Source organism: Melitaea cinxia, chromosome 9 (assembly GCF_905220565.1).
Source record: "Melitaea cinxia chromosome 9, ilMelCinx1.1, whole genome shotgun sequence".
In the NCBI taxonomy this organism is placed as follows: Eukaryota; Metazoa; Arthropoda; class Insecta; order Lepidoptera; family Nymphalidae; genus Melitaea; species Melitaea cinxia.
The window spans coordinates 563871-591164 of record NC_059402.1 but is presented as its reverse complement, the minus strand read 5'-3'; the positions used below and the strand labels follow the sequence as shown (position 1 = coordinate 591164).

Sequence of the window (27294 nt, the reverse complement as noted above, 5' to 3'; positions counted from 1 at the left end):
CTTGGTCTTTTGTTACTGATATCGCAGTTAGATATGTCGAAGTCGGTGGTAAATTGGACTCATCGGGGACCAGAATCCTATATGTGTTAAGTACGAAATAAAAATGTGATGCAAACAAATTGCAAATGTCAGGTCCGGAAGAAGCCACTTCGCCATCTAAAGACATCGTGGCAGGATAGGAACTTGATTAACCTTTTTGCGCTTGATAAAGCTCCAAAAAAGTTTAGGCTTTGAAGACAAAGTTGTTTCCAGGCTATTCAAATACAATTTATAGTTTAGATTATGAAGCTTCGCGCAACGCTCCCCGAGCAACTCAAAAGTAATTAAATCACGAGGGTTGTCATATTTACGATATTTGGTTCAATATTTAAATTTTTCCATGATGACTTTTATCAGTACTAACCATAGCGGATATTTACTGGACCGTGGTTTGGATTTGGGCACATGTTTAGCAATTATGACTCTCAGAACTTTATAGAAATGTGCAACCATATCATCAAGTCAACCATAACTCGACAATTCCTTCGCCCACATATTGTTCAGGGCACTTGTAATTTGTTATAATCAGTTTTGTAGAAGCGGAACCTGGCCTCAATAAAAAACTTGAGCTTTTCCTGAAAGTCAATTTTAACGGAAAACTCAATAGGAGGGTGTAATGGGTCTATCCTGCAAAGAAGGTCCTTGCTTTCGTCCAATTGGGAGATCACTAGAGAGCTCATTACTAGATACAAAATGCGGTTTTTATTATTTTGACTACAATTATACTGTGTAAGAGCGTTCAATGACATAAAATCAGTAATCATGTTATTCAACAAACTATTCGTTGTTACCGGAGTTAGTGCAAAGCCAGTCGTCTAGTTCCAACACAGACTACCCAAGTTAAAATCCCCAAGAACAATTATGTTGAAGGAGCTAAGTTTTTCAATTATATGATTTTTATTTAAAGTGAAGTGTTATAAAAATATGTTAATATAATTATAAATGATATGTTATAATATAAACGGTGCAAATGTACAGATAATCAATTTGACCATTGGTATTTAGCAGTTCAAGTTTAACCCATAAATCCTCACAGTGCGATTCATAAGTACATATATGAAAGGAATGGAAACGCTTAGAAACAGCTATTAAAACCCCACCACCCAACTTATCAGCATGAAAACCGCTGCTTTCACGATCGCGCCTATAGACTAAATAACGATCATTGACGCATCGCTGCTCAATTTTGTAAGGCATATTCAACTATTTCTTCAAAGATATCTAAAAGTTTGTCTCTATAATTGGTGTTTTCTTTCGCGTGTTCAAGTACTGGCTCCGATCGATCTTTATACATAAGATCTATAAGCATTGCTGGGTCGTCTAATGTTTTCTGAGCATGAACTGAATCCATCAAAATGATAGGAAATGCCCCCGCAGTGTAGAACATCGCAAAAAGTCGAGCCTTCTCGCACCAGAACAGGAAAGTATCAATATCGTAATGCATTGATGCCAATCTTTGTTTAGTATTATCATCTAACGATTCCATGAAAAGTGAATAATAATAATGAAGTACTTCACTTTCGTGACACTCTCGGAACCTTTTAGAGGTTGTCAAATGGAGTACTAGCATTATGTCGAAGGCTGGTGGAGCAACCCGCATGCTTTGATAGTCTAATAGAATAGCATTGACGGCCACGTCTCCGGAATAACGAAATAATATGTTATTGAACCAGAGATCCCTATGAATAATAACATTTAAAGTGTCTTGATAATCTTTTAAATCGTTATAAGCCTTACAGTACAAACCACTCAATTGTTCCTCTAAATAAGCTGGGTATTTGTTATAATTTGCAGAGTATTCTTTCAGATAATTGCAAGTTAATTTGGCAGCAGCCTGTGACCATCGCGGGTCGAGGAATGTTGGCTCATTCATGAGGTGACCATAGTCATCAAGGAAATTGTAGGCTTTGCTTCTATATTCGCTTTTCTTTGTCACGTAATTGGCGAAGACGGCGTGGAAACGAGCGACGGATTTTGCTGTAACCATAATGTGGTTTTTGTCGAAATATTTCGTTGAAGGATGTGACTTGTATCCTTCTTTAGAGAGGTCAGACATTACAAGCGTATTTTCATTATAAATATAAGCTTTCGGTAGCCAAGGATTTGGATCTGCAATCAATATTTTAAATTATCATTAAAACTAATAATCTTTTGCAACTAGACTGCTGTGTTGTTACGACAGCAAAGAATATAGCCACCCCCTCTCTTCCCGTGGGTGTCGTAAGAGGCGACTAAGGAATGACATGGTTCCACTACCACCTTGGAACTTAAAAAGTTGACTAATGGCGGGATAACCATACAACTACTGGCTTTGAAATAAACAGGCCGAAGACGAGGAGTAGCGTCTCTTCTCTAGCTAGAAGTATTATCAAGTTATAGTCACAATAACTGTCCGTTAATATTAAGAATGAAAAAATTGAGAGCTTAACACAGACAACAGAAAAATACTAATCAGCATAATGTTGATAAACGGATGAGATAGGATCCTCGGAGGCTACTTAAAGTAAATGAATTCGTTTTGTTTCTATAATGTTTTATTTTGTGTCTCCATAAGGGGCTATACATATATTATTTTATGAGTTTAAATTTCGAATTTAAAGACAGATTCTTTTTTCTATTAGAAAAAAGAATCCGTGAAACCTACCTTCACTGTCATCCATTTCTTCGATAAGTTTGTAAAATAAAGCTTCTCTTGTGTTAAAATTGTTTTGTCGTATAGTGTCAACCTTTGTTTGGTTAAACGGTAAAGTTTTTATAAATAAATGTATATTTTTGACTGAGTCCTCTTGAACCTGTATCGTTAGCCTGAAATAATTTCCGAGTAGTCCTGCCATATCTGATGTAGTAAGTGGTTGGAGATCATAGCCAACAATTTTCGCTCCAGTCTTAACTTTTTGGACAATATGTTCCAATTGTTTGTCACTTAAAATATCTTGAAGTTTTGTAATGTTTTTTGCGCGGCACTCCATTTTAGACTATCGAGGCGGTTTTGAAATATTTAATATTTCCACGAGTTTTATATAAAAGAGAGAATTAATGCATAAGATAGTTTTGTTAATATTTGCATTTATTACTTTTGTTTTAATGGGACTTGGGTAACAAATGTTTGAATTGAGTCTTTGGTAGTAGAAAATAAGGTATTTATTCTTTTGTGATAAGACCTGTTTATTCTCATTATATCACATTTAATGTTTGCTTAAACGCTACTCTAAATATTTATTTATACCTATATCTTATTGTCTATTATATTATATTTATATACTTTATTGCACTCAAAAAATAGATATAAAACATACAATAATAGAAAGGTATATGGCAAAGGTGGACTTATCTCTTAAAGAGATATCTTCCAGTCAACCCATGGTCATGAGTAAGTGTTTCATATAGCGAGGCAAACAGTGTAAGAAGTATTCATTAAATTTATTGATTAAAGTTTTTAGTGGAAGTTGACAGCTACAAAACAACTTGATTATGGAATAAAATTGTAACGGGCAATACTAAATGAAGTTACGCAGAAGACAGGAGAAACTCCGTATGATATGAAGATGAGGAGTTGCTGGACGCATTTAAGGAAAATGTTATAAGCTATTGATATCTATGAACGATTATGGAATCGTTTCTGGTAAATTAGGCTTTATTCAATTTGTATTGATGAAAAATAATAATCAAATGCTAATTCTCGTAGATATATATATTAGATTGTAACTCTTACTCTAATTTGTATTGTCACCGTTGGAATATTTATATGCAAGATTTGAAGTGTGATTGATAATTTTGAAATTCCATAAATTTCACACATTTTATAGCTATTGATGTGTAACCAGAATAGTTCTGTTTCATAAGGTTGTAAATAATGAATTACACTTTACATAATATTAAATATCTATGATATGATACCTTTTGACCAAGAAAGAAGAATTAGAAAGAAGTAATAAGGTTTAAAAACTTATTTAATATAATAAAATAACATGTTGTGCCCAGTTTTTTTCTTATATATATTGTGTCACATTTCAACTCTATTTTAATAAGTTTAAATTATATTTTATCAATACAGTACTAAAAATTGTATTGTATATGAAAATGGAAAATGAAAGTAAAAAAAAAACAAGTTAATTTTATTATGTAACTTTATTGACTAAATAATATTTTTTAAAAAAACGTAATTTACTGACAACTCGAACGTTGTACCAAAATTTACAATTTTTCTTACAAAATTTTATATTATATTGTATAAATTACATAGAATAGAGTAAACAAACTAAAAACCTCTTTTTTAATTAAAAAAAAAATCTTTTTGACACAATTGCTTTTGTACTCTACAAAACAATATGGCTACGACATTGGCGCCAAAATAAACATCGTTTAACGACTTATAATCTATGTGTTTTATACTTACAATACATCTTATATTACATATTTAAATAACAATAAAGCTTCGAAACGGAAGATCTGTTATAAGGGAAGACTTATTTTTTTTATTTTATAAAATATCTATATACAATATATTTCAGAGGCACGTACTGGCAAGATTTATATTCTGATATATTTCTATATCTGTAAATAACTGTCTTTTATGAAAATACCTACGTTAAATGATACTTTATCAGTCTTAAATACAAAACTTAATTGTAAGATAACAAATATATAATAATCTACGGAAGACTACAGTTACAAATCGTAAAAAAAAAAAACTACTTTGTTTTTTCCATGAAGTGTCATTAAGAGGTAAAGTTTTGAGTTGCTAATAAACTAATACGAAATACGAAAAATAAAATGAGATTTAATTGTATAACTTATCGTAAAATAAAGTTTTTTTTTTATTCAAGAAATATCTCGAAGGAATAACTTTTTTCGAATTCTTCTACTCATTATAAATGGATTTGTTTCCTATGTATTTTTTAAATATTTCAAACAAGATAATATCCATTGTCAAGAAAATTTTATCTTTTATCAAAATTATTCATTGTAGACACACGTAACGGGCAACCATTTACATATTTATTTTATATATTGTAATATTTGATAAGCACTATGTAGAAAACACAATATGTGAGATAATTGTGATTGAGATTTCATTTACTTTTTAATACACTCGAAATGGCGTACCTTAAGAACGAGTTTTATTGTTTTATATTACAATGTTGTGACAAATTATGTATACTTAATATATTTAAACGCACAAACGGAGATTTTATTTTAGCATACTATTCACTATATATATATTATATTTTGGTTTTGTACTTTTGTCATAAACTTTCGTATAGGATAAAATGTGTCAAAAATTATATATTATACAACTTAAGGCACATATAGTATTGATTGTCCAAACTTAATCAAACGCCTGGTTATCTCGTTTTTTTTTTTTTTTTTTTTTTTTTAAACCTGTATAATAGATAAAAGAAAAATAATTTTCTTCTTTAGTATAATAAAAATAAATCGCGAAAGGGTTGGCTGGAAAGTTCCCGGCCACGCTGTATTATATTCGCCAACCGCTGTTCCAACCAGACTTTAAGCAGGCAATCATATGTCATCATACTAGCAATGAAATATCGTTCATTTTAATGTTCTAATATACTAAAACAAATATCAAATAAAATTCATCCATTAAACAGATAGGTTACCGTCGCCTCTAGTTCGGATCACCTACTATATACCCCTTTGGTGATGAATAAACTTTCATATTCTGACTATTAAGGTATATTTAACTTTTTGATAGTCTATTCGAGGTAAAAAAAATATATTACTTTACAGTTTACATTATAAAAACAAATTCAAGATATGATACAAATATTTTTTGTCGTATTATATATATTGATATATATTTTAATACAAAATATCATTTATAAATCTTGCTTTGACAGATAAAGCCGAAGCAACACACTAGTCATGTGAACGATTACGATTCATCAACAATTTTGTCACTATTACCTATTCGTTGTAAAAATCTATTAATAAAATCATCCAATAATTGGACCTTAATTACATCAATACCTAGAATAAAATATATAAATAACAAATAAAATATAACTATATACAAATGTGGACTGTTGTAATCATTCTCAAAATATAGTAATGTTTAAAATTGTTACAAATAGAATAAACCTTTTGGAAGACGATAAATGTGGATAAATCTATAAATGTAGATTTATAATTCGAAATGCTTTATCAAATATAAAATTCAATAATTAGTGTTAGGGAACTTAAAACTGGATATTAAAATATCATTATTAGAGATCATGAACTTGAATACTGGCCTCATTTAAAATGTACGTTAGCCATAGATTCTCTGTACGCGGTAAAATTGAATAGCAGAGCTGAATTTAGCAATTATTCCTTGTATCCTTGGCAGTGGTGGCGGTGGTGGTAGGGGGCGCTGTGCGGTGTCACGAGGAGGTGTCCCGCAGCAGCCGGGCGAGGTGCGCCAGCGCGGAGGGCAGCGGGCGCGGCGCGTGCGGCGGCAGGTAGTGGTGGTGGTGGCGGTGGTGGTGGGGGCGCGCTGTGCGGTGTCACGAGGAGGTGTCCCGCAGCAGCCGGGCGAGGTGCGCCAGCGCGGAGGGCAGCGGGCGCGGCGCGTGCGGCGGCAGGTAGTGGTGGTGGTGGCGGTGGTGGTAGGGCGCGCTGTGCGGTGTCACGAGGAGGTGTCCCGCAGCAGCCGGGCGAGGTGCGCCAGCGCGGAGGGCAGCGGGCGCGGCGCGTGCGGCGGCAGGTAGTGGTGGTGGTGGCGGTGGTGGTAGGGCGCGCTGTGCGGTGTCACGAGGAGGTGTCCCGCAGCAGCCGGGCGAGGTGCGCCAGCGCGGAGGGCAGCGGGCGCGGCGCGTGCGGCGGCAGGTAGTGGTGGTGGTGGCGGTGGTGGTAGGGCGCGCTGTGCGGTGTCACGAGGAGGTGTCCCGCAGCAGCCGGGCGAGGTGCGCCAGCGCGGAGGGCAGCGGGCGCGGCGCGTGCGGCGGCAGGTAGTGGTGGTGGTGGCGGTGGTGGTAGGGCGCGCTGTGCGGTGTCACGAGGAGGTGTCCCGCAGCAGCCGGGCGAGGTGCGCCAGCGCGGAGGGCAGCGGGCGCGGCGCGTGCGGCGGCAGGTAGTGGTGGTGGTGGCGGTGGTGGTAGGGCGCGCTGTGCGGTGTCACGAGGAGGTGTCCCGCAGCAGCCGGGCGAGGTGCGCCAGCGCGGAGGGCAGCGGGCGCGGCGCGTGCGGCGGCAGGTAGTGGTGGTGGTGGCGGTGGTGGTAGGGCGCGCTGTGCGGTGTCACGAGGAGGTGTCCCGCAGCAGCCGGGCGAGGTGCGCCAGCGCGGAGGGCAGCGGGCGCGGCGCGTGCGGCGGCAGGTAGTGGTGGTGGTGGCGGTGGTGGTAGGGCGCGCTGTGCGGTGTCACGAGGAGGTGTCCCGCAGCAGCCGGGCGAGGTGCGCCAGCGCGGAGGGCAGCGGGCGCGGCGCGTGCGGCGGCAGGTAGTGGTGGTGGTGGCGGTGGTGGTAGGGCGCGCTGTGCGGTGTCACGAGGAGGTGTCCCGCAGCAGCCGGGCGAGGTGCGCCAGCGCGGAGGGCAGCGGGCGCGGCGCGTGCGGCGGCAGGTAGTGGTGGTGGTGGCGGTGGTGGTAGGGCGCGCTGTGCGGTGTCACGAGGAGGTGTCCCGCAGCAGCCGGGCGAGGTGCGCCAGCGCGGAGGGCAGCGGGCGCGGCGCGTGCGGCGGCAGGTAGTGGTGGTGGTGGCGGTGGTGGTAGGGCGCGCTGTGCGGTGTCACGAGGAGGTGTCCCGCAGCAGCCGGGCGAGGTGCGCCAGCGCGGAGGGCAGCGGGCGCGGCGCGTGCGGCGGCAGGTAGTGGTGGTGGTGGCGGTGGTGGTAGGGCGCGCTGTGCGGTGTCACGAGGAGGTGTCCCGCAGCAGCCGGGCGAGGTGCGCCAGCGCGGAGGGCAGCGGGCGCGGCGCGTGCGGCGGCAGGTAGTGGTGGTGGTGGCGGTGGTGGTAGGGCGCGCTGTGCGGTGTCACGAGGAGGTGTCCCGCAGCAGCCGGGCGAGGTGCGCCAGCGCGGAGGGCAGCGGGCGCGGCGCGTGCGGCGGCAGGTAGTGGTGGTGGTGGCGGTGGTGGTAGGGCGCGCTGTGCGGTGTCACGAGGAGGTGTCCCGCAGCAGCCGGGCGAGGTGCGCCAGCGCGGAGGGCAGCGGGCGCGGCGCGTGCGGCGGCAGGTAGTGGTGGTGGTGGCGGTGGTGGTAGGGCGCGCTGTGCGGTGTCACGAGGAGGTGTCCCGCAGCAGCCGGGCGAGGTGCGCCAGCGCGGAGGGCAGCGGGCGCGGCGCGTGCGGCGGCAGGTAGTGGTGGTGGTGGCGGTGGTGGTAGGGCGCGCTGTGCGGTGTCACGAGGAGGTGTCCCGCAGCAGCCGGGCGAGGTGCGCCAGCGCGGAGGGCAGCGGGCGCGGCGCGTGCGGCGGCAGGTAGTGGTGGTGGTGGCGGTGGTGGTAGGGCGCGCTGTGCGGTGTCACGAGGAGGTGTCCCGCAGCAGCCGGGCGAGGTGCGCCAGCGCGGAGGGCAGCGGGCGCGGCGCGTGCGGCGGCAGGTAGTGGTGGTGGTGGCGGTGGTGGTAGGGCGCGCTGTGCGGTGTCACGAGGAGGTGTCCCGCAGCAGCCGGGCGAGGTGCGCCAGCGCGGAGGGCAGCGGGCGCGGCGCGTGCGGCGGCAGGTAGTGGTGGTGGTGGCGGTGGTGGTAGGGCGCGCTGTGCGGTGTCACGAGGAGGTGTCCCGCAGCAGCCGGGCGAGGTGCGCCAGCGCGGAGGGCAGCGGGCGCGGCGCGTGCGGCGGCAGGTAGTGGTGGTGGTGGCGGTGGTGGTAGGGCGCGCTGTGCGGTGTCACGAGGAGGTGTCCCGCAGCAGCCGGGCGAGGTGCGCCAGCGCGGAGGGCAGCGGGCGCGGCGCGTGCGGCGGCAGGTAGTGGTGGTGGTGGCGGTGGTGGTAGGGCGCGCTGTGCGGTGTCACGAGGAGGTGTCCCGCAGCAGCCGGGCGAGGTGCGCCAGCGCGGAGGGCAGCGGGCGCGGCGCGTGCGGCGGCAGGTAGTGGTGGTGGTGGCGGTGGTGGTAGGGCGCGCTGTGCGGTGTCACGAGGAGGTGTCCCGCAGCAGCCGGGCGAGGTGCGCCAGCGCGGAGGGCAGCGGGCGCGGCGCGTGCGGCGGCAGGTAGTGGTGGTGGTGGCGGTGGTGGTAGGGCGCGCTGTGCGGTGTCACGAGGAGGTGTCCCGCAGCAGCCGGGCGAGGTGCGCCAGCGCGGAGGGCAGCGGGCGCGGCGCGTGCGGCGGCAGGTAGTGGTGGTGGTGGCGGTGGTGGTAGGGCGCGCTGTGCGGTGTCACGAGGAGGTGTCCCGCAGCAGCCGGGCGAGGTGCGCCAGCGCGGAGGGCAGCGGGCGCGGCGCGTGCGGCGGCAGGTAGTGGTGGTGGTGGCGGTGGTGGTAGGGCGCGCTGTGCGGTGTCACGAGGAGGTGTCCCGCAGCAGCCGGGCGAGGTGCGCCAGCGCGGAGGGCAGCGGGCGCGGCGCGTGCGGCGGCAGGTAGTGGTGGTGGTGGCGGTGGTGGTAGGGCGCGCTGTGCGGTGTCACGAGGAGGTGTCCCGCAGCAGCCGGGCGAGGTGCGCCAGCGCGGAGGGCAGCGGGCGCGGCGCGTGCGGCGGCAGGTAGTGGTGGTGGTGGCGGTGGTGGTAGGGCGCGCTGTGCGGTGTCACGAGGAGGTGTCCCGCAGCAGCCGGGCGAGGTGCGCCAGCGCGGAGGGCAGCGGGCGCGGCGCGTGCGGCGGCAGGTAGTGGTGGTGGTGGCGGTGGTGGTAGGGCGCGCTGTGCGGTGTCACGAGGAGGTGTCCCGCAGCAGCCGGGCGAGGTGCGCCAGCGCGGAGGGCAGCGGGCGCGGCGCGTGCGGCGGCAGGTAGTGGTGGTGGTGGCGGTGGTGGTAGGGCGCGCTGTGCGGTGTCACGAGGAGGTGTCCCGCAGCAGCCGGGCGAGGTGCGCCAGCGCGGAGGGCAGCGGGCGCGGCGCGTGCGGCGGCAGGTAGTGGTGGTGGTGGCGGTGGTGGTAGGGCGCGCTGTGTGGTGTCACGAGGAGGTGTCCCGCAGCAGCCGGGCGAGGTGCGCCAGCGCGGAGGGCAGCGGGCGCGGCGCGTGCGGCGGCAGGTAGTGGTGGTGGTGGCGGTGGTGGTAGGGCGCGCTGTGCGGTGTCACGAGGAGGTGTCCCGCAGCAGCCGGGCGAGGTGCGCCAGCGCGGAGGGCAGCGGGCGCGGCGCGTGCGGCGGCAGGTAGTGGTGGTGGTGGCGGTGGTGGTAGGGCGCGCTGTGCGGTGTCACGAGGAGGTGTCCCGCAGCAGCCGGGCGAGGTGCGCCAGCGCGGAGGGCAGCGGGCGCGGCGCGTGCGGCGGCAGGTAGTGGTGGTGGTGGCGGTGGTGGTAGGGCGCGCTGTGCGGTGTCACGAGGAGGTGTCCCGCAGCAGCCGGGCGAGGTGCGCCAGCGCGGAGGGCAGCGGGCGCGGCGCGTGCGGCGGCAGGTAGTGGTGGTGGTGGCGGTGGTGGTAGGGCGCGCTGTGCGGTGTCACGAGGAGGTGTCCCGCAGCAGCCGGGCGAGGTGCGCCAGCGCGGAGGGCAGCGGGCGCGGCGCGTGCGGCGGCAGGTAGTGGTGGTGGTGGCGGTGGTGGTGGGGCGCGCTGTGCGGTGTCACGAGGAGGTGTCCCGCAGCAGCCGGGCGAGGTGCGCCAGCGCGGAGGGCAGCGGGCGCGGCGCGTGCGGCGGCAGGTAGTGGTGGTGGTGGCGGTGGTGGTAGGGCGCGCTGTGCGGTGTCACGAGGAGGTGTCCCGCAGCAGCCGGGCGAGGTGCGCCAGCGCGGAGGGCAGCGGGCGCGGCGCGTGCGGCGGCAGGTAGTGGTGGTGGTGGCGGTGGTGGTAGGGCGCGCTGTGCGGTGTCACGAGGAGGTGTCCCGCAGCAGCCGGGCGAGGTGCGCCAGCGCGGAGGGCAGCGGGCGCGGCGCGTGCGGCGGCAGGTAGTGGTGGTGGTGGCGGTGGTGGTAGGGCGCGCTGTGCGGTGTCACGAGGAGGTGTCCCGCAGCAGCCGGGCGAGGTGCGCCAGCGCGGAGGGCAGCGGGCGCGGCGCGTGCGGCGGCAGGTAGTGGTGGTGGTGGCGGTGGTGGTAGGGCGCGCTGTGCGGTGTCACGAGGAGGTGTCCCGCAGCAGCCGGGCGAGGTGCGCCAGCGCGGAGGGCAGCGGGCGCGGCGCGTGCGGCGGCAGGTAGTGGTGGTGGTGGCGGTGGTGGTGGGGGCGCGCTGTGCGGTGTCACGAGGAGGTGTCCCGCAGCAGCCGGGCGAGGTGCGCCAGCGCGGAGGGCAGCGGGCGCGGCGCGTGCGGCGGCAGGTAGTGGTGCGCGGCGGCGGGCGGCGGCGGGATGCTCCACGCCACCACGTGCTCGCGGCCGGTCGTCTGCGACGCGCTCACGGTGAACAGCACGCGCCGCTCCCACGCCGCCCGCAGGGCTGCTAGCACCTGCGGAACACCGTGCCCTTATTGTGAAATACGATACTTATGAACCGTACTGGAATAATACGAAAACTTCCTAAAAGCAACTCAATTAAACAATGGTCCTTCGAGCCGAACTTTACCAAAAAAAATTTTAGCAAAAAAATCAAATTTATGTAATAACAATTAAGGACAGGTTACCTGTCGTCCTAGTGGTGTGTCCGGTAAGAGAGAATGTCGCGGGAAGCCCACAGCGTAGTACGGCGCGCCGGGACGCGGGTGACGCGGTCCTTGACGACCAGATTGAAAGCTGAAAAGCACCAAAAAATTAATAAAAACAGCAGTTAAAATTAGACTAAACAAAGCAGTGGATTTATTTAGATTAATAACTGGATACATTATGGATACTTGTAAGTATAGATGGAGCCCGCTCAGTGAACAGTGCACGAGACGTGCGACACACTCACTTGTAGGTGACGAGTATGGAGGCGGCGTGCGGGTGGCCGGGCAGCGCGGAGGGCTGCGCGCGCCACGCCATGGACCCGGGAGGTTGCTCGCCCGCGCCGGCGCTCCGCGCTCGCCGGCCGTAGCTCTGTCCGCACACCAGGCACGAGATATACGGCCGCTCCTGCATAAACCAAGAACCTCATTTCAAATAATGACTAGGAATTCTATTCAATTTAGAATTAAAGAAACAAGCCAATTGGACTAGCCCGTTGGCCCCAGTTTGTAGTGGCCCTGCTTTCTGTCCTGCGGGTTGTGGGTTGTATTCCCGCCTGAGTCTGGGTGTAATATAATATTTGTATCTATATATTTATATATGTATTATTTCTATGTACGTTTATCAAAAAAAAAAATAGATATAACAGTTGACTGTTACCTGTAACACAAGCATTAAGTTGCTTACCATAGAAACCGACGTCCGTGTGTGTATGTTATATGATATTTATTTATTTATTGTTTAAAAAAAAAATGTGAGTAAATTTACACAGCTTTCACATTATGCTCGTTACAGAAAAGCCAACGCTAGCTTAGCGAGAAGTTCGAGCAGAGTATTCAGCGGCAGTGGAAAAAAACGCGAATGGGTACACGCGTCGGTAAGTGCCAGGCTCACTAACCCCGTTCTCTCTCAACCGCTCCAGGTGGTCGGTGAGGCACTGCAGGTGCAGCACGTGGTGGCAGCCGGCGAGCGCCACGGCGCGCTGCAGGCGCGGGTCGGGGGCGGGCGGGGTGGGGGCGGGCGCGGGGCCGGGGGCGGGCTGCGGCTCGTGGGGGTCGAGCGGGCGGGCGCAGGCCCAGCACAGCGCGCCCCACTGCGGCCGCGCCACTTCGGACACCCAGCGCCAGATGCTCTCCTCGTCCTCGCTCTCGACGTCTTCGGTGTCTGAGACGGACAGCTGGTGGAGGGCGTCGCTTAATTTGCAATCTGTTGACGTGATAAGTCATTTTAGTATTTATACCCAAAAAGCTAATACATCAAGTTTAAAAAAAATTATTCACAGCGGTAATATGTCCTGCTCAAAATCTGGAGCAGCCCATCAGAGAAAGTACGTGTCAACCTTACAGAAGATCACAGCTATCAATACTATTCTTAAGTAGCATTGCATTTCCTGTGGTGAGTAAAGTTGTCAGATTTAAATCTATCGAAATCTCTAGGCTTTCACGGCAATGTTTCTATTTAAGTATAATCAACTATTGTATTGAGATTTTACATTAACTAAAAAAAAAAAAAAAAAAAAAACAATCAGAATGTGAAGAGAGAAAAGAATCATAAATATACTTGGTCAAATGTAACAAAAAATAAAATACCTATATTCCTATCATTAGATGATGTGAGCAGGTCTTGCCTCGAGTCAGCTGGTTCGAACACGTCGTCACTGCCCGCACTGCAGTTCAGCAGCTCGCCCACTGCCGCTTGCTGCTCAATGTTTAACAGTATTGTTATTATATCGTATTAAAATAAAACAACATAATTATGTAAAACAGTATGAATTATGAAATATTCAAATATTTAATGATTGTTTGTCAAGGTTCAATGGAGTTGACAACATGTGAGGACTCCATGACAGGCGTCTAAAATTTTATGACATCACAATTTCAAAACATAATTTTAATGGCAATAAAAATAATATCGAAACGTATGTTTTAATAATAATTTAAGGTGTAAAATTACAAAATTTGTATTCTTACACTAGGGGAAGGTCTCATAAATGTGACCATTTGTAACAAGACAGGGGAGGGGCCAAAAACTAGTGAAATTCATGTTACGTAATTTATGGGTAGCCCTAAGGCTTTAAAGTTAACAACGCTGTTGCCCATACCTGCAGACTCTCCTTGCTCTCATGGCTGAGGTAGGTAGAGACAGTGTCGACACTGTGGCGCCGCGCCGAGCGCGTGCTGCTGCTCTCCGTATCAGTGTGCCGCTGCTCCTCGCAGCGCTGTTGCTGCTCCACTGCTGCTGCTGCTGCTGCCGCTGCTGCTGCTACTGCTGCTGCCGCTGCTGCCTTATTGTTGTTGCCTGCGTGTTGGCAACGTAATTATAGTATTTTGAAATTAGTATATTTTTTTACTGTGCAACATTCACAGACTTATATCTAGCATTTTATTACTATATTATTGCTTATCCGCTAGAGGTTTTTTATTATATTGGCACTTCAGGCCAGCAGTCCGTAGACTGTCAAGAAAAACTAGAACAAGGTGAACACTGACAGATTTTTCTGTTACTGATTACGTATATCTTTTTTTTTGTAAGTAAAAATTTTTTCAACTTATTTTTCCGAATATAGCCAAGGCAGAGCCGTCGGCGAATACCATTTTTTAAAATATGTTTTTTTTTTTAAATTACTATTTACTACTTACTACATTTGTGATATTTAAATAGAAGCAAACAATATAACAATAAATATACTTACTAAATATATTGAGATTATGTAATATCTGTCGAGCTAGCCCCGGTTTCCTGTCCTTAGGTGACGCACTCCTCGCGCCATGTCTGTCTCGACTATCCCTCCTGTCCCGACCTTCCCTACACTGTGTGTGTGCAGGTGCCGACTTCACCGACTGAACGGACTTAGCCGACTTCACTGACTGCACCGACTGAACTGACTGGACTGAACGTATTGACTGGACTGAGTGTACACTCGAGCCCGTGTGCTGCTGAGGTATACGTGTTCTTCGAGCTGTTGGTGCAAAAAGTTACTTTATAAAGGTTTTTAATAATATATAGCTAGGAATAAAAGAGTGGCAACAACAATTATATAGTAAGGCAAGAGTGTTGAAGGAAAGTATTGAATTTTAAAATGTTTCTTTGTTTATAATAAGCTATCAAATAAATAAGCTATTCCCTGGTATCACCCATATTAATTTGAAAAAAAAAATGTACTAAAATATCAGTAGCCTATCAATTCTGAGCAAAAAAATAATTGTTCAATTCCAGCAAGTAGTTTCTGAGATTAACATGTGTGAACAAAAGCTTCGTCTTTATAATATTACTAGCGACCCATCCCGGCTTCGCCGGTTTAGAAAAACTGTCAGTGTTCCTCTACTATATTATACATGTATTATACATATAAACCTTCATCTGGAATCACTCTATTTATTAAAGAAAACTGCATCAAAACCCGTTACGTAGTTTTAAAGATCTCAGCATACAGACAGCGGGAAGCGACTTTATTTTATACTATGTAATGATTATAGATATAATGGAAGATTCGGAATGTAGCTTCTGCAGAGAAAAATCAGCAATAAGCTCTGCAGTTGCTCTTGAAAATAAATTGAATAAAAACTGTTTTAATACAAAATCAGTAATATCTTGCATGAAATACAGTAGCACTACTGTCTATTTAGTCACTAAAAATCGATTCAGTACATTCGTTCCATACACATGGCACAAGTATCCTCACCGTCGAGACAGGGCCGCTCGGGCGGGGCGGGCGGGGCGGGCGGGGTGGCCGGGGCGGGCGGGGCAGCGGGCGAGCGCACCAGCGGGTAGGGCGGGGTCTGGGCGCGCCGCAGCAGCCGCAGCGCGCCGCCGCCGCGCGCCGTCATGCTGGCGCCGCACAGCAGCCAGCCCTCCCACTGCAGCGCCTCGCCGCGAGACCACGCCTCCTCCAGGCGGCACTGCACCTGCACACACATAGCGCTGTAGGCACAGAGACACACACACATGCACTTCAATCAATCTAGAATGGTCGTGTCGACCAGCGGTCGTTACACTTTTTCGACTAAGGGTGGCATAGAGCAATGTAGAAATCTTTACCAGGCCGCACAAAAAATGGTCATTTGTCGGTTTGTCCGATTACATGTTTTTGGCTCGTATTTATATTTAGTCACTTAATATTATGGTACAATAGCTAAGGCAGAATAAAATACAGTAAACCCTCTGTTGGAGGGTGTCTTAAAAGAGGACTAGGGGAAAACAAAATTTCACTACCAGCTTGGAACTATGGAAGGCGATGGACGGGGGCGATAATCCATCGAACTTCTTACTTTTGAACATATAGATCGGAGATGAGTAGGAGTAAATCAATTTAATTAACTGGAAGCCACCAGCAACACGGACTTCATGACCGACAACGTGGGGCAGATGGTGTGGCCAGTTCTCTTGAAACCTTGAATCTAGTGAGATGAGACGGAGATGCGAGATAACTTACGCTCAGGCAACTTCACCAGAACAGAACTTTCCAATATCAGAAACCACAGCTGCTCAAATACAAAAAATACCATAGCTCTTCTGAAAGAACAAAAGTAACCAACATAGCCCGTAAAATCGGCAAGTTGAGTGAGTGTATACCGGTCACCTGTATCGGACTGCCAGCGCTGTAGCATATTATGTATTCTGTAATGTAGAACGAGTACTGGATGAGGATCGGCGACACCCTTGCAATGCTTCCGATGTTGCAGACATCTATAAGATACGGTAATCGCTTACCGTCAGGTGAGCCATACGCTTGTTTGGGGATCTGGTTGTACAACAGCGTTACGTGATCAACTGACCTCCATTGGCAGTGGGTCGTACCGCAGCTCGGCAGCTCGAGGAGGGTCTGCGAGTCTCGCCCACTCCCAACGTATCCCGCGTCCACCCGCCGACTGCACGCTGTAGCACGCGCGTCGCACTGCACACTCGCTCACTCCTGGGGCATTTATCATTCAATGTAAGGAGTCGTCTATTAATCACGATCAAGTGAGTTGCGGGGCGTTCGGAAAAATCAAGAAACATCAAAAGTCCCCCACTTGAGTGATGAGATATCATTCATATAATTTCTACCCCAAAAAAACACCCTGCAACCTTGATGTGTCTGGAAATTTGTATCACAATGCTTATCAAGGTCATTTTCTAAAAATTTCAATGTACTTTGTAGAAAAATGAAAAATATAATAATACAAGTGATTTATGGGAATGGGGTTCTAAAAAATTACCACATATACCTTCCTTATATAATACCTTCTGGTATGGTGGGAAGGGGTTAAAAATTGGTAAAAAAAATATATCTCATAATTCGACGACCTCAAGTAAAAATCGATATCACGCATGAAATATATTCAACTGCATTATGCCATATTATTAGTTTGGATTCATCATCAAAATTATACTTAAATAGTCAATAACAACTCTACTTTTCTCGTGCTCTTGTGGCGAAGAGGCAATGCGGCAGTGGGATATTAAAGCTACATCAATCAATCAATTAATCAGTTTTTACATCTGTATGGTAACTTTTCTTGTTGGCTACACTACTTATAAAATAATAGAAGTCTTAAACTCAATGATGACCACTGGGATTAACCGCTATATCCAGAAACACAAACATAAATGCCTAAACTGCGGCAAATGTCTATATGACCTATCAAAATGTTTGTCATCAGAGAAAAAACGAACCTGCAAGAGCAAACACAACATACAGTGCTCAAATTTTTATTTATTTATTTATTTATTACATTTTACATTTATTGCACTTACAGTTTAAAACCAAGGCGTACAATAAACAAGCATAAATTAATAACACTACAACTAATACATTAAAGAAATAACAATTTATCTTATAATATTTGAGACTAATAATTTTGAGACAATGCATTTCTATTGCATAGCACCTACATGTTGTGAGCTCAATGATTTTATGAATCTTTTTTAAAATATGTTTACTGTCACTATGGGTATATCAACTACACTCAAACTAGACTACTTGACACAACCCAAAAGAAATATTTTTAAACATAAACAAGTACATTATATTTTACGTCAATATCGAAACTTAGCACACTTGTTTACAAATAATAAGCATATCACACTCAAACATTTACTTCGTGCTGGGATTTGTACATAATTAATAATGCTTGAAATAATGTTTAAAATTTCATTTTCATTAAATAAAAAATTCATAATATAATATGGTTATCGTTGTAGATCTTTTTCAGTATTTTTCAGTAGTTTTTTTTTTAGTAGAGACATTCTAATCATGTCAAGAAAAAATTACAATCTATCTGTACATCTTATGTATGTTAAACATAACTTATTAATTTATTTGTTACCTGGCGTATCTGAACTCTGTGTTAATGTCCGTAGGTTGACATAGTGTCCCTTTAGGGCTGGGTCGGCATCCGATAGCACAACCCTCGTTAGTTTCTTAGCATGAGCTCTTTCCAACGTCCGAGCAACGCCAGGGGAGTGTGGGAGCCACTGCCCGTCGTGCTGCCACTCCCACACCACCACGCAATGAACGGACGACATCTCGGTTACGACCGCTGGAAGAATAAATCATTTTACAACAAAAAAACTATATACAAAGTGTGATAAAGACATAAGTTTAGCTCCGTGTGAAATAATTTATGCTTATTTTTGTTTAGTCTTCTATATACAGGAACTATCTTATTGTTTACATTGTGGGATGACTAATAAATAATATCGCGTCTGTTTTCTATTTTAGTTAAGCTATTAAAGCAATCGAATCTATTGTTAATGTAGCAAACATTATCCAAACGTTATAAAGTCTACAGTTCACATCAATAAACGATTTAAAATTTCATACCATTTCCAATTAGTCTTAAACGGTTTGAAACTTGATGCACATTAATACTTATAAACTATTATTTAATAAATTCCATTGTAGACTAGTTTCACCTCGAAAAGAATTATCGATCTGATTCCTATTACAATAATATATTCAGACAGGACTATTTTAAAATCGAAAACGAGTTATAAAACTCGTTATTAGCATGTTAATCACAACTTTTTTCTTGTGAAAGGCGAGAGACGAGTGGCAATTAGACATGTGTAAGTAATGCAATTGATATATTACGCGTGATATTACTCGAACATGAAATATGGCATCACACATTACGCGACGAAATGAAGTATTACACATCACACTTGACATTACGCGCTCTGTTCGGTAGGAATGTTGGATTTCTTATCTATTTGCTCTGTCTAACTTCACTTACTGAGTGAGACATGGTGATGCGCGGCCCACTTTTGCAACCAGTCATAACCTCACTCTCTAGCTCTACATTATTTTCGTTAGTATGAGTGAGAGCGAGCTACTGAGCCGTGGCGAGTTTCCGTCATTTTTTTAAGTGAAATATGAATCGTATTTAAGAATGCTAAGGCATATTATAGCACAACATTGTACGTAATACTTTTTAATAATGCGTTACGCACTTGACTACCGCTAAAATTCGAGTTCAAATTTCTGCTTTTGCATTTATTAAAATGTTTTGTTTGTTTATGTTGCTTGTGAAAATAAAATTATAAATGAAGTATTGACATAAAAAAAGTAATCATTGTATGTATATAAAGTTGATTTTTAAATACGCCAGTATTCATGGTCATTAGTTTATTCCTAACTTATATTATAAACTAGCTGCGTTCCGCGGTTTCACTCGCGTAGTTCCCGTTCCTCTGATGATTCCGGGTTATAAAGTAGCCTAAGGCTCTCCAAGGTCTGTTTTATCTGTATACCAAAATTTGACAAATTCGGTTCAGCCGTTTTGACGTAAAAGAAGGACGAACAAACAAACACACATTTATAATATTAGTAGGGATGCGAAAGTAACTCTATCTACCTTTTACGTTTTCTGATTTTGATGAAATTTGGTATAGTGACCGATGGGACATCCGAAGAGGATCAATAATCACATGGGGATCGAAACTAAACGGGTAAAATCGCGGGTCACGGCTAGTATTAATTTAGTTGTCCATGTGTATTGCCAGTCCTAAGCCTGGAATAAATATACCAATTTTCCTTGGGGTTTACTTAAGTATGAAGGGAAACCAACTTTTTTTACAAATCAAAGCTAATTTTAGAATAAACTTTTAGAAAACCAAACAAAAAATAATTGTGTTTGCTCGCAAACGAAAAAAAAACCGACTTCAATTACATCGAAGAGTAATACAACGTAGATCGACGAAAAAATAGTAATACTTTGTTCGTATTCCATATAACGCGACATTATAAAATTGTAGAATTATATAATGTTCTACTGTTATTTCTAACATTTTGTTAGCGATTGTAGGCAGAAATTTCATAAAAGGCCCGTCGTCGATTCGCGCGAAGCGCTGACATCGCTTATTACGGCGGGTTTTTTAGTTGAAGCGGATTTATATTGAATTACGGTTTATGTCTTTTTTATTAAAAATATGTAATGTTCATGTTTTCACACAGCTCCGATGCACGACTGGAGTTTACCCCTTCAGATCAACTGTCTAAATAGGCACAAAAAGGCTTACTAGTCTAAGAAATATATTATTACTATATCAAATTGTAAATAAATGAATGCAATAACGCCACCTATCGGAACCTAATTGCGTTATTAGAAAACGTCTGAACGCCATCTCTAACAAGGTCATTCGTTCAGTAGATTTTACTGTTCAATTTTTTCATTCCGGGGCCTTAAATGAAAATCGATTCTTAAGGAGAAAACTCCAAAAACAGTCAAGTAAATACGCCATATCAGATATAGCTCAAAAAGTTCGAGTCAAATCTCAATTATATTTAAATGGGACCACATGACAAGCACCACCTATCGATTAAAAAAAGAATCATCGATATCGATCCACCCAGTAAAATAGTAATGAGGTTAATATAACGTTGGTCGACGTAAAATAGCCAAGTAAATACCCAGTATTAGCGATAACTCAAAAATTAAAAGCTCAAATATATTTATAACGAATAAACTGCTACTCTCTACTCTAGTGGAATATTGTAATTTGATCGATAGTGAACGAAGTAATTTCATTACATTTTGATAGATGGCGTTGTGGCAAAGTATTGAACATGACCACAGTCGTCTTAACATCGTTATGTAAATACGTGTCATCAAAGATTACTCAAAAATTGCTCATTATATCTCAATCATATTTAAAACGGACGACATGACAAGTATTAGCTTTTGATTTATACAAAAAAGATCAAAATCAGTGCACCCAGTAAAAAGATATAACGTTTAATACAACGTAGGGTGACGAAAAAACCGTCAAGTAAATACGCAATATTAGATATAACTCACAAATTACGAATCAAATCTCAATTAAATTTGAATGGGACCACGTGACGAATAGTAGCTTTTAATTTATATAAGAAACGTCAAAATCGGTGCACCCAGTAAAAAGTTATGAGGTATAATACAACGTAAGGTGACGAAAATAATGTCAAGTAAATACGCGTTATCAAAGATTAATCAAAAAGTAGTTATCAGATCTCGATAAAATTTATATGTGACCACATGATAAACATCAGCTTTCGATTAAATTAAAAATCATCAAAATCGGTAAACCCAGTAAAAAGTTATTGCAATTTTTCGAAAGCTTCTCTCGATTTCTCTGGGATCCCATCATCAGATCCTAGTTTCCTTATCATGGTACCAAACTAGGGATATCCCCTTTCCAACAAAAAAAGAATTATAAAAATCGGTAAGTACATCCAGTAGAAAGTTATTCAGTATAATACAACGTAGATCGACGAAAAAAGCGTCAAGTAAAAACGCATTATTAGATATAACTCGAAAAGTAGTTCTTAGATCTCAAATAAATTTAAATGGGACCAAATGACACACACCACTTTTCGATCAAAAGAAAATTTGTCGAAATCGCTCCACCCAGTCAAAAGTTCTGAAGTAACATACATAAAAAAAAATACAGTCGAATTGAGAACCTCCTCCTTTTTTGGAAGTCGGTTAAAAAACAAAACAAATATTATAAATTTTTAGCCAGTTTCCACCTCTCATTTACCATTTTTATGCTAAAGTGATGTTTGGTCTGCTATGTAGTACACCGAACACCGTACACTTAAACATACTATAAGTACAAAATCTCATGGAATGTTTGGTGTGATGACAATTACGTGATATATAGCATTTCATAAGAAATATCTCACGCCGAACAGTACACATTTCGGGTAATGTTCGGTGTGATGGTGTGATGCCATATTACTCAGTACGAAATGTAATGTAATATTACATTACATTTTGAAGCACTGTTTTGCGCAAGTCTAGTGGCAATCCAATGGAATTTCGACGTCGTTGATGATTGACGCTTGTTAATAATTGACATTTGACACCTATGTCATTATAATATGACAAAGATAGGCACGCACTGTATATACTATATAATAAATCATTTATCGAAATTTAAAAATAAGTTTTGATGGTAATTAACTCTTTATAAATTTACCCTTGTATGGTTCGTATTTGTATCAGGATTTGGTAACGCCACTAATATAAAACTACTATAAAATGTCGGTAAATAGCGTAAACTTATAGGTTTTTACAATGCCATAAAACTTTTAACAGTAATTAGGTAACGGAAACGTAACTTACCTCGGAAACACGTTTAATATTTATTTTACTCTATGAACCATCTATGAACACTGCTTGATTGCAGTATTGTAAACTTGTAAAGTAGGTATTGTTTCATTATCATGACTGCTAAAATTGGCGTTCCACTAACGTAAAAAATGCCACGGGCGTTGTGGGTGAAATTTATAAGTGAAATAAATATTTGGGCGCTATCAAGTGTCAGCTGTCAGCTGTGTGGCACGTTTTAATAAAAGTCCACCTATATATTGTGGGCGATATGGTCACGAACAGTGACTTAGGTTAAAATAATAGGTTAATTAGGATTTTAAACGATCGCTCGCGACAACTACGGGTCTTAGGTGGAATGGAATGACAGAAAGGGTTTTGCAAGTGTTAGAGTATTAAAAATATGGATCAATTATCAAAACATTTATTTTAAGGTTTAGCAACACTATCATTTTAATATCAGTAAAATCGGTTAATTGCCAGGCCTTTGATAGCTCGTTTGTCATGGCAACACAGTTGACACTTAAGAGGGGAATGGACGTTGACGGGGAATTATTTATTTAGTTTTGGCGGTGGTAGATCAAAAGCAGAGAGAATATATACTGACTACGGAACAGACGTAAAAGGCGGTCTCGATACTACTTAGTGGCGTTAAGTACTGATGTGTTAATTAATAAACTTTATAATAGTGCATATTGAGTTTTTCTAACAGTCAGAAGTGACAAAGTTAATCTACGTGCCCGATGCTGCGGTCTCCTCGATCTTGGATGTTAAGGTCAGATCTTAAAGTGTTATTTGACTTTCATGTGGCTACGTTAACATTTGCCGCCTCAAAATCGATATCGAACCAAAGCGAGGAAAATTCTACTAGCGAGCTACTGCGAAGTCCTTCAAAATTTAAATTGCTCCTGATTATCTCATTCGCATATCTCATATGCAGAAGGTACGCGAGCGGTAAACAAAAAACTGCACACATGTTTTTGGAAGTTTAGTGAAAGTGATCTATTTAATATCTAAACTATAATAATCAGGTCAGCGTTAGTGTTCTTTTAATTTACAAGTGAAAACTATTTAAGCTGTTATTATTATTTTTTATTTTGAAGTAACTACACGTAGACTACGCGATGTGTTTCGAAATAGAAATGTACAATTATCGTTGATCTTTGTTTTTAAGGGCGTACCCTATCTGAATGACCTCGCGCGTTTCAACTCGCTTGACCGCCCCCTTCCCGCTCTTCACCTGACAACTTTTACGTATTTAAGCGCGTGAGGTAAAATAAGACATCTAGCGGATTTGTTGCGTATTATTACAACGCGCAATCATCAATCGATTTTATAGGCCGAGAGTTGATAACGCAAACAGATTAAAATACCTAAATATATTTTATTTATAATTCACTTCTAAATATATGTGAATACTAACTTTGCAAATTATTTAAATACGCTACAGAGTTAATTTGCAAATAGGGATGGACTAAAAAGAAATACCTGGATATCTATTTGTTGGTAAGTAATTTAATTAGTATAGATGTGCTGATTATAGCTTTGGCCGACTAGCCAAATAGTCGATTGTAAAGAGACCACTAGTCAGCGGGCCGAATAAATTAAAAAAAATCCTACTCTTTTTAGCCGACTTCAAAAAAGGAGGAGGACCGTATATATTTTTTTATGTATGTTCGGGGATAACTTCGTCGTTTATCGACCGATTTTGATAATTCTTTTTTTTTGTTGGAAAGGAGATATCTTAGGTGTGGTACCATGATAAGTAAACTAGGATCTGATGATGGGATCCCAGAGAAATCGAGGAAAACTCGAAAATCCGCATAACTTTTTAATGTACCGATTTTGACAATTTTTGATTTAGTCGAAAGCCGATGTTTATCGTGTGGTCACATTTAAATTTCATCGAGATCTGATTACAACTTTTGGAGTAATCTTTGATAATGCGTATTTACTTGACTAATTTTTTGTCTACCTGCGTTTTATTACTTGTCGATATAACTGAAGTCGGTTTTTTTTCGTTTGCCTGCAAACACAATTATTATATTGAGTACACATGATTAAACATACACTCATTGATTTAAAATTGTGATTTTTATTTTTAAATATGAATCGGTTACATTTTTGCTTTTATTTGAGTATATTTCTTAAATAATGTGTTCGGATCAATCAGTTTTTGAAGTATGCAGTCAATATAGAATTTTGTCAACTTTTGTTTTATTTCCTTCTGCCAAAAATTATCGTCTTTATTAATAATTTCGATTCTAAGCGATTCATTTTCACTGCCCCATACCGCATATATACATTTTTTGCTTTGTGTTACATGTAATTGACCTTGAATTTGGTAATACCAATTTTTGTTAATGTGGTATTGACCATTCTTATTTATTTTCCAGACGGTTATTTTTGTCTTCCTAATAGCTTCGTCTATGCCGATTCTATGCGCTGTAATGGGACATTTCACCTCAATGAGATGACGATGTTTGCCAATAACCTTGTGATTGTGGTCGTATGTATTTTCAGTGAAACTAGGCAAATTTATAGCTGACAACACTTCTTCAAGTTGTGACCGGCCACATCCTATTGCGATGGTACCAGCTACTGCACATGCATTCAAATTAATTCATAATAATATCATTTTCGATTGTAAGAGTTACGTTATACATTTTACACTGAAAAGTAAATAATGATATCAGACTATTTTGATTTTCTCCTGTTAGTATTATATCATTCGATGAATACGCTAGATGGCCATGTTTACAAAAGTTGAGTAATTTTTGAATTGAGATATGGCCACAATCTTCCTTCCGACGTGTTTATCGGATATAATTTCTTCCGGTTCCGTAGTAACAGTATACTGAAATTAAAAAAATAACTGAATCGAGAACAAAAAGTTGAACACATATTTTATTTGTTTACCAGAATGAAAATGTGAAAGGTAAAATAATACAGTGATAACTAAAATGGAAATACCTCTTTTTCTTCACTTTCTAATCCATGACAATAGGTTGAATTAAACCCATTAGTTGACTCTGCAAACTTATTCTTATGTGCCATAGGCGTAGTTAAATCTAGACCTTGTGGCACTTTTTTGAAGGTAGTCCTAGAAAAAAATATACATTTACTAAGATAATAACATATTTTACATTTTGTACACATTGAATTAAGATAACACAAAGACACATATCTACACACACATCCACGCAAACAAATACTAGTACACTTATTGCTGCATTTTTTTTTTGGTACTATATAGGTATGTTTGACACACTAAAACATACATTCATAAATAATATACATATACAAATACTTTATTCGTCGATTATAAGTAGGTCTGTCATTTCATTAGATAGTATGAATAAAGACAAAAAGAATACACAATATAACATACATACATACATACATACTTAATTACATACACACATACATATAACACACAAAACTTATACTATTACGTAATCGATGCCTACGATTAAAATGTCACTTCCTGGCTAGGTACTCATTTTTCATTTAAACTAATCCTAAGTAAAAAAAGGAAATTAAAAGAAATAAATAAAAACCGACTGCATAAAAACTGAAAAGAAAGATAAACAAGTCCAGTACTCAATCTAGATTCCTATACTGAGTACTGGACTTGATTTTAAATCACTCACAGCGATTTAAGCAGTCGGGTTCACATACCGATTTACTTTTTTTATAACCGCACCAAGTCCGCAAAGCCCAGTCAGGAAGTGTCTAATAATGCGGTGTGACTCTTAGCATATTTTACTTACTGTGTGACATCGCAAGTTCGAAGTTGACAATTTTCTGAAGTTAAATCTTGGTTTTCTATATTTACATCGAGTTGTTGTAGTACCTGTCTTTTTCTTTGAGCTCTGTAAATAAAATAATAAGATGATTATTTATATTGTAAATTTTAGTAAATTTAATTGATATTATATTAATTTTATTAATACGTTCTATTGTATTGTAATAAACTTACAATACAATATAAAATTACGATAAAAAATCAGTACGTAATTAAGTACTTACACTGCGATTTTTATTTCCGTGAGCCTTTGTTGCTGATATCATTTCACTTTTGATACTTTCGGCATATTCAATTTACACAAGTAAACAAATAGGTAGTTATTTCGTCCTTTCGCTCGCTTATAAAACTAAATAAACAGTATTTGCACAAGCAAATAAGTAAATGCGTCCTTTCGTTCACTTGTAAAACTAAAGTGTCTACAGTGTCCTATCACACAAATGTCAAAATTGTGGGGTCAATAAAAATAAATTAATAAACAATAAATGCGCGCGCGTCGCATCAAACGACACAAGCTCCTCATACAACGGCCGAGAGGCGAATGCTCCTCGTCGCCCGCGCAGACACCCGCTTGCCCGGTTTACTTACGAAACTCAATATTACAAATTTCTCAAAAATTATCTATTTAATTGAAAAATTGGCAGACAGTATTGAAGAGTAATGCATTATTCACTACTGGTTAAAGTTTCATGTCTATGCGTTGCATAATTAGCGAGTTTATACGGATTTTAGACCAAGAAAAGCGTTCACGAAAAATTCATTTTCTCGTGATAAGGTAAATTTTTCAATATATCAGTAGACACAATTACAGATCAATTATCAAGCTAAAATATTGTCTTTAGAACTTTATTGTTTATTCAACGTTCAAGCATACTATAAGGAATGTAAAAACAGTAAATTCGGCCGGGTAGCCCCTTAAACTGTTATTATTAATCTTATATGACTTTTTTTATTATTAATTTAAACTACATAGCTATTGGTGTGTTTATATATCTTAATTGAGGTTCCATGTACCTACTTATTGCCGCTGTTTCCGGATTTACTGCCGGTGTCTATTAATGCTGTGTTTAATATTGTGATAGTATATATTTAGTTTTGTTATATATATAAAATTTTGTATTTGTTGTTCCTAAGTATATCTTGAATCATGTACTCATTGCATCACTAGTGGAGATAATGGGAAAATCTAAGCGAAAACGGCGGGAATC

At 42.8% G+C, this 27294-nt stretch overlaps 3 protein-coding genes and 1 long non-coding RNA gene across 4 annotated transcripts; 1 reads left to right on the top strand and 3 right to left on the bottom strand.

Moving 5' to 3' along the window:
* Positions 1-1219: 1219 nt before the first annotated feature.
* LOC123656528 lies at positions 1220-3008 on the bottom strand. Its single transcript, XM_045592198.1, has 2 exons — positions 2684-3008; positions 1220-2148 (listed from the first exon to the last, which is right to left on the bottom strand). Exons 1-2 carry the CDS (start codon positions 3006-3008, stop codon positions 1220-1222), a joined length of 1254 nt encoding a protein of 417 aa, XP_045448154.1.
* Positions 3009-5136: 2128 nt separating this feature from the next.
* Positions 5137-11141, top strand: LOC123656527 (spidroin-1-like). The gene is made up of 14 exons (XM_045592197.1): positions 5137-5141; positions 6389-6745; positions 6839-7111; positions 7205-7477; positions 7571-7843; positions 7937-8209; positions 8303-8575; positions 8669-8941; positions 9035-9307; positions 9401-9673; positions 9767-10039; positions 10133-10405; positions 10499-10771; positions 10865-11141. Exons 1-14 carry the CDS (start codon positions 5137-5139, stop codon positions 11139-11141), a joined length of 3642 nt encoding a protein of 1213 aa, XP_045448153.1.
* Positions 11142-11151: 10 nt separating this feature from the next.
* Positions 11152-18211, bottom strand: LOC123656526 (protein deltex). The gene is made up of 11 exons (XM_045592196.1): positions 18013-18211; positions 16480-16616; positions 15387-15609; positions 14393-14663; positions 13971-13984; positions 13806-13939; positions 13323-13402; positions 12603-12897; positions 11952-12112; positions 11686-11794; positions 11152-11511 (listed from the first exon to the last, which is right to left on the bottom strand). Exons 1-11 carry the CDS (start codon positions 18209-18211, stop codon positions 11305-11307), a joined length of 1830 nt encoding a protein of 609 aa, XP_045448152.1. The 3' UTR covers positions 11152-11304.
* Positions 18212-24688: 6477 nt separating this feature from the next.
* Positions 24689-26625, bottom strand: LOC123656353. The gene is made up of 4 exons (XR_006743526.1): positions 26311-26625; positions 26052-26153; positions 25252-25381; positions 24689-25135 (listed from the first exon to the last, which is right to left on the bottom strand). It is a non-coding gene; the product is annotated as an uncharacterized LOC123656353 (long non-coding RNA).
* Positions 26626-27294: the final 669 nt, after the last annotated feature.